We start from the raw sequence: 6,758 nt of genomic DNA, 5'->3' as shown, positions 1-6,758 counted from the left end.
TGTCTTAAAGGACCCAAATTATGCTTATCGTAAAATAACCCCCCAAATATGCACACACACAATCTTTTAACACTCAGTAAAAGAAAACCCCATCCTCACATATGCAGACTAGAGGTTCATTTTTAAGCAGAAGTTTCAAATATACAAGAGAATCAGGAAAAAAAAAAAAGAATCCTAGATGGCAAATTTTTCTCACATTTAGGATAACATAGACCTATTTGGGGGGGGAAAGTACACAAACATGGCATGGGTTTGAATTCAGGCTGAGCAGTCTTGCCAGACAGAAGGTCCTACAGGAGTGAAAACACTGTTACTCAGTGTGTCAGTGGCTGAAGTCGATGTGGGGGCCATAGGACCCTAGTGTTCTTTAAATCTCAGTTGATACAAATAACCCTCAGTATTGAAACCCTTTCTAAACACTGAAAAAAAAAATAGATTAGTATAACACTGCATTGAAGGAAGGTTTGAAAACTAGGAGCATAACACAATCGAGTTTGGCTAATTTGGGATCCAAAATACTTAAATTGGTCTGAGACAAAAGCCAACTGATATGGTAAAAATCAATCCAAACGTAGTAAAAGTAGACAGTGACTAACTACGAGAAGTTTCGTTTAGCGGACTTGGTTTGGTTTTTCTTATTTGGTTGGAGGTAGACACATTTTTAAAAAGCATTTCAGAGCAACTGAAGTTGATGAATATGACCTTTTCTCAGCTCTAGACACTGATCCACCATATCCCACCTGGTCTAAAAAAGTTTAGGATTTCTCATAGGTGAAAGCTAAAAACCAGGGTTATCCTAACACCTAACAAAAAACACGTGGGTAAGATACTGAATGATGGGCAGGACACAGTTGGAAGTTCTCCACACTGTAAGAAAACTACAAATATGCAGGTAAGGACAAACAAGATCTTGGTCTTATTTAAATACCAAAAAAAAAAAAAAAAAAGGCAAAACAAAGCAAACAAACAAAAATCAAGCCAAATCCTATAGTTGAGACCCTACTGTGAGCAACAACAGAACTTCATTTGTAAAATTAACATGAAGTTTCTTACACCTCCCACTTAGTTTTTAATTTATGACAAGACACCGCTAAGTTTCAGACAAAATATATATATATATATTTTTAAATCTTTACAATAAATCAAGATGTTGGAGCTTACACAGAGCACATTTTAGTTTATTTAGGTACTCAATTCCAGCTCGCTCAGATGCAAAACCCTGGTAACAGTGTGTATGAAGTCTTCTCTTTGCTTTTTATAATTTTAAAGCAAATAATACATTTGACTGTATTTAAGAGTCTGTGCAAATAATCCTTCAGAAGAAATATCCAAGATTCTGTTTGCAGAGGTCATTCCGTCTCTCAAAGGGGACTCGGTGAGTTCCTTTTTCTGCAGATAAAGTGCTCCTGTCCAGCAGAACCCCAAGCCTTCCAGCGTCCAAGAACTTCGGTTTGGGGTCAGACCCCGTCATACAAACTCCAGCTTCCCGTGCCCGCTGTACATGCCCCAGTGGACGAGCGAGAGGATCTTGTCGTTGCTGAGGTCCGCTTGTCTCATCTTGTCACAGGTCAGGCAGCAGTTCTCGTGGCCGCTCACCGGCACCATGCACTCCAAGTCTAACTTGGCCACCTGCCCCTTTTTGGAATGGTGTCCGTGGAAGCTGTAGTGCAAACGGGACAGCATCTGCTGCCGCTGATCCTGCAGTCTCTTGTTCTCACTCCGGAGCATCCTCAAGGCCAGCATGATCAGCAACACCAGAATGAGGCCGCCGGCAATGGGCACGGCGATCACGGCCGCCCGGAACCACAGCTCTTTGGAGGAAGTCAGCTCCTGCACTTTGGTGATGAGGTTCCTGCCGCCGTCGTGCTGATAGCGGTTTCCTTGTCCTAGAGCAACAGAAACGCGTGAGTGGACTGCGGTTACGCCCTCCCACTGGGACTTACGATCATCTATCCATCTGCAACGAGACACCCCGTGAGAAAGCAGCTTACGGTGAAATCAACACTATTTACAAACGACACGCTGCCCAGCGGTGCAAAGATGGGCTTCCGAGAACAGTCTGTGTAGGGACTGTGGTTCCTGAACAGGAAGGGTCTTCTGGGTCTTCCAAAAGTGGAAAAGCCAGGCAAAACCTATCATGCAGACAGACATCTCATGCTCAGGCAGACAGAAAAGCTACTCAACAGAGATGCATCTTCGCATCCACAGCCAGGCCTCTGCCCCTGGTGTCTCTAATTACATTAACAACAAAATCAATAGCAGACATACAAGTCGTGGCCGCCGCGCACCAGAGGAGGCCGGCGTGCTGGTCCGAGGGGGCTTCTACCTACCTGAGGCCTCCCCCTTGGGAGGGGCGAGCACATCGTGCAGCCCTCGGTAATTGCACATGTCTTCGTGACAGCATTCCAATGTGGGCACGGCGGTGCCAGAGTGGTTTCGGGCCTGTTTGGCTTGGCAGAGGTCTGCTGTGCTTGCGAGAGAGTCCAGGCAGCCATGGGTGAGCGGGGAGTTTGTGTTCTGAGGATCGAGAAGCCTCGAGAAGCAGGCGTTCAGCTCGGATTTACACATATAGCCGGTTGCCACGCAGTGGGCAGCATCACAGTAGCATCTGATTTCACCTAAAGACAATGAGAAATTGCGTCACGCGCCTTCCTGAGCCCAGATAAAGCCTCTACCTGGGCAACTGCTCAAGTTCAAAGGCATGAACTTCTGGATATTCAGCTGAGCGCCCGCAGTGGCAGCCTGGAGCAGACTTGGGAGAGCCCTGCGTGCAAGGCAGTGCTTAAATTTCCACCCAGTTAAAGGTAATTTTAGAAACGTACTAATCCCAACTGCAGAGAATCAGAGTTCAATTGCAATTTCTAAGGAGTTAGTGGGTTAATTCAAAATCTTACTTCTGGATCTGAAGGAAAAGAATCATCACAAGAAATTCTCCTACTGTAAGGTGAATTACACTGTTTATTCATTTTAATCCTACGTGACCATACAACATAAAAATGCCAGGCTTTTTGATTTTGTCAGTATAAATATTTGATCGGAACTACTGAATTGTTTACTACCTTAAAGGGCTGTGCCAAGATTTAAGAGCTTTAGCTAACACCTTATAAAGTTATTAACTAGAAACACAACAATCTAGAAATTGCTCCGGTCAGGAGGTTTTAAAACTATGAAACTGGGCAGCTATTTGCAACCTCTCTAGAAAAGGCAAACTTTGCCTATAAAGATCTTTTCATGCAGAGGAGCTTTTAGTCAGTATATTGTAAAACAGGAACTAGGCAGTTTACAATTAGTGGTTTGCTTGCCAAAGTCAATTTCTTTCAGCCCAAATGGAAAGTCATAAAACTGGGGGCAGGGGCGGGGTGGGGGGCGGGTGAGGAGGGGAGGCGGGTGTAAAAGCGAACTTCTCCTCCCCTTAACTCCCCAGTTTTACATGTAATTCAACATCGGATCTAAAAGGGGAAACACTGAAACTGAAAATCCTCTGCCGGTTGAATGAAAAATCCTTAAGGAAACCTCAAATTTTTCTCCAGGAAGTGATTAAAAGTTTCCTTTATAAAACTTATTTGGGGAGTTGCAAGTCACTGGTAACATTTTGCTGCAGTGCATGCTTCTGAGGCTTCTAGCACCCTCCTCTAGTTGAAATGATCTGGGTTTCAGAGCGATCACCAATAGCGCATCTGACCCTGTGGGCTCTGGTCACTGTCAGATGCCACAACTAATGCTACCGTAAAAAGAACTGAGGCACACACCTTTTCCCAGCTCCCCGATCAGAAGTTCTAGTAGTTACTGAAACCCCGGCTCTGAAATTAAACACCAGGGACTGTGGTTTTATAGACCCTCTCCTTTCTTCTTCCTCCTCCTCTCTGCGAATGTGAACGCCTGAGTGAGGTGTCTCATTTAATTATCTGTCCAAATTCCAGGCCACTGTATGGTATGCTCGAGCTTTCATCAGACGCTAATGCTTTCCTTCTAAAAAAAAAAAAAAAAAACCTTCCAGCTAATCACAGATCTCTGGCAATCTGAGTTTAACTGTCCAAAGCTGGAGGTCCTGCTCTAGCATCGGTTGGCGAGCTCCCTGGTCTGTCCCACTCTGGGCCGAAGTCCCTTCTCCAGAAAGACCTTCAAGTTGGAACCTTGCTTTTTAGAGGTTCTCTCTCCTCTTTCCAAGTTTACTTGATGCTTTGCACAAAGCTCACCAGTCTTATGTGGTGATGACTACGTATCCCTAGCCTGACTAATTCCACCAACAGATTTAAAGTAGAAATAAACCAGATTCAAAGTCCATTTTGATCCCATGCACCTCAAGCCCAGTGCAGAAAAAGAGCACTGAATGAAAAGAGTAAAATGTTTATGAGAGCCTATTTAAAATACTGAATTTTCAATGACCTAAAACAGTCTAATAAAATTTTGACAGGTAACTACGAAAGTTCTAACAACTTTTTTTTTTTAATTGGAGCCACATTTCAACAAGTTGAATGGACTTTTGTATTACTGTATTAAAACTATATTTCTGTCGTTTCATAAAGTTTCTTCCTGTGGCATGCAAAAGGCCCAGAAAGGGGACTGGTATTTGGAAACAGTGAACAATGCTCTTCTGTTCCCCCCCTTTCTTGTTACTGTATGTAGTGATTAAACAAAAATGTCTGCTTTAGTCAAGATGGCTACAGGAGAGACTGCTGGCTTCTTTTAAAGCTTTTGAAGTCCGCAGCAGTCAGAAATCTCTGATCCCCTAATTATATCATTTATCAGGCACATAGTTTCGGTATCTGTGACTTCATGTCAGCCTCAGTCCCTCCCTGTTCTGCCGGCCTTTGATAGGGCCAGGAGGCTTCCCTCTGCAGGCTACCAGGGCTGTTATTTAGGGTTAATTACACCCTTCCTTTCAAAATAAATAAATACCGTAGCACAGCATCCTTCTGGGCTAGCTTATCCTTTAACCTCATGCCTGCTACATGGCAATTAGAGAAGGGGTGGGGGGGGAGTGCAAAAGCTAAATAACGCTTCCCATTTAAAAAGAAAAATTATCTGTTCGGAGAACAGTAAAGAGAGTTCATGGCGGGGGAGGGGGGGAAATCCTTGAAATCTAGGAGTTTGGGTTATTTCAACCCAAAAGGCGAAAGACTGCAGGAAGCAAAAAGAAACCGACCTTTTTCTTTCTTTCTTTCTTTCTTTTCTTTCCCCCCGGTAGTAGTGTAAGCCCTGAGGGGAGTGGGAAATGGGACCGCTGCCCTCCCAGCCCGCGAAGCCACCCATCAGACTCCTGCACACGGAGACTCGCACTTGGGGCACCTCCTCTCTCACACTCGCCGGCTCACAAAGACACGGAGAGACACACACGGAGGCACACGCGCGGACCGAGGCACACTTGGGGACCGGCGCTGACCGCCCGCACTCCGGCCCCGCGCGGCGGCCCGCAGGGTCGGGGGTTCGTCGCGGCCGCCCCCAGCCGCGGGGTGCGGAGGGCGGCTGCGTCCCCGCGCGCACCACGGCCCCGCTTCCCGGCTGCAGACGTTCAGGAAAGTTCGCCGCGGACAGACTTACAAAAACATTCTGACAACCACTTGCCCCGAGGTCTGACTCCACCTCCACGCGCCGGCCCCGGGACACCCGAGGGGGGGCGGCCGCGAAGCCACCGCCGCGACTTCTAAGAACAGGCAACTTGTCGCGACCTGCGGGCTCCAGCAGGAGGAAGCCTCGCCCGCCGCTAACAAAGCCTTGGCAGCCGCCTTCAAAGGCCCGCGGCAGCGGCCGCCCCAGGACCCCCGCGCGCCCCTCCGCGGAGAGCCCGCGCCTCGGCCGGCCGGCGGGCACCCACCTTTGGTGAGCAGCACGGCCATGGCGCAGAGTTCGAGCTGCAGCCAGATGAAGATGTAGCTGGAATGGCGATCCATTGACGCCCCCCACGGCCGCGGCGCCCCCGCCGGCTCCCGGAGCCGCGGCGCAACTGCAGCCTACGGCTCCCGGAGCGCGCAGGGCATGGGGGCTCCCCGGGGCGGCGGGCGCCGTCAGCGACCGGGCGAGGAGCCGGGCCGCGGCCGGAGCATGGAGCGCGGCTGGAGGGGCGCCGAGCAGCCCAGAGGACTTTCGCGGCCACCGGGGGCCCCTTCGCTCGGCTCCGCGCCGCAGTCCCGGGTGGGCTATGGGCCTCGCTCCCCCTCGGCCGGCCACTGCGCGAAGAAGCAGCTCCCCGAGCGCGCGCGCAGACCGCCACCCGCGAGCTCCAGCTTGCGCCCGCCTCTGCCCGCCCGGATCCGCGCCGTAAATAGCGCCCGGCGCCTGGAGCCGGCCAGACGCCGCCCCGCCCCCGGCCCCGCCCCGGCAGCGCCGGCGCCGCCCGATTGGCCGCCAGGCTCCAGTCGATCATCTCCGCAGCCAGGAGGCGGGCCCAGAGGGGGGGCCGGGTGGGACCTGCCCCGCGGCTACTAGCGGCGCCGGCGTCTGGGGCTGCGGGCGGGGAGGATGTCGTCTCCCGCGCTCCCCCTCGCGGAGGCCTGCGCGTCCGTGACCTTCGCGAGGCTCGGGTCGATCCCGGCCGCGGGGTCTCTGGCACTCGCCTCCGGGACCTTCACAAACTCAGACTTGGGCCGGCGTCCCCCATCCCCTGGCTACTTTCTTGTTGCCCCCGAAACGCGCGAGGGACCGAAGGGTCGCTAGCGGAAGGCCTCCCGGGCCACGCTGCGCGCTCTAGGAACCCCAGGAACAAGTGGCGGTCCCCCGGCGTGCGCCATCTGCCACGGCGCCCCTGTCGAGCCCTGGGG

At 50.9% G+C, this 6,758-nt stretch overlaps 1 protein-coding gene across 1 annotated transcript; it reads right to left on the bottom strand.

Moving 5' to 3' along the window:
- Nucleotides 1-919: 919 nt before the first annotated feature.
- On the bottom strand, nt 920-5,945 carry BAMBI (BMP and activin membrane bound inhibitor). The gene is made up of 3 exons (XM_004779350.3): nt 5,816-5,945; nt 2,331-2,618; nt 920-1,886 (listed from the first exon to the last, which is right to left on the bottom strand). Exons 1-3 carry the CDS (start codon nt 5,889-5,891, stop codon nt 1,468-1,470), a joined length of 783 nt encoding a protein of 260 aa, XP_004779407.1. The 5' UTR covers nt 5,892-5,945; the 3' UTR covers nt 920-1,467.
- Nucleotides 5,946-6,758: the final 813 nt, after the last annotated feature.

Source organism: Mustela putorius, unplaced genomic scaffold, assembly GCF_011764305.1.
Source record: "Mustela putorius furo isolate JIRA1106 unplaced genomic scaffold, ASM1176430v1.1 tig00001130_pilon_pilon_pilon, whole genome shotgun sequence".
Classification (NCBI taxonomy): domain Eukaryota; kingdom Metazoa; phylum Chordata; class Mammalia; order Carnivora; family Mustelidae; genus Mustela; species Mustela putorius.
Note: the sequence above shows the minus strand (reverse complement) of the source record. Positions and strands in the feature narration are given on the sequence as shown.

What these genes read in the sequence shown, in the direction of transcription:
- BAMBI (XM_004779350.3), bottom strand. Translation starts at nt 5,891, where the DNA reads ATGGATCGCCATTCCAGCTACATCTTCATCTGGCTGCAGCTCGAACTC. An exon ending in GGCCGTGCTGCTCACCAAAG is followed by an intron (nt 2,619 to 5,815) that starts GTGGGTGCCCGC and finishes CATTGTCTTTAG; the next exon opens with GTGAAATCAGATGCTACTGT. An exon ending in TCCCAAGGGGGAGGCCTCAG is followed by an intron (nt 1,887 to 2,330) that starts GTAGGTAGAAGC and finishes CTGTTGCTCTAG; the next exon opens with GACAAGGAAACCGCTATCAG.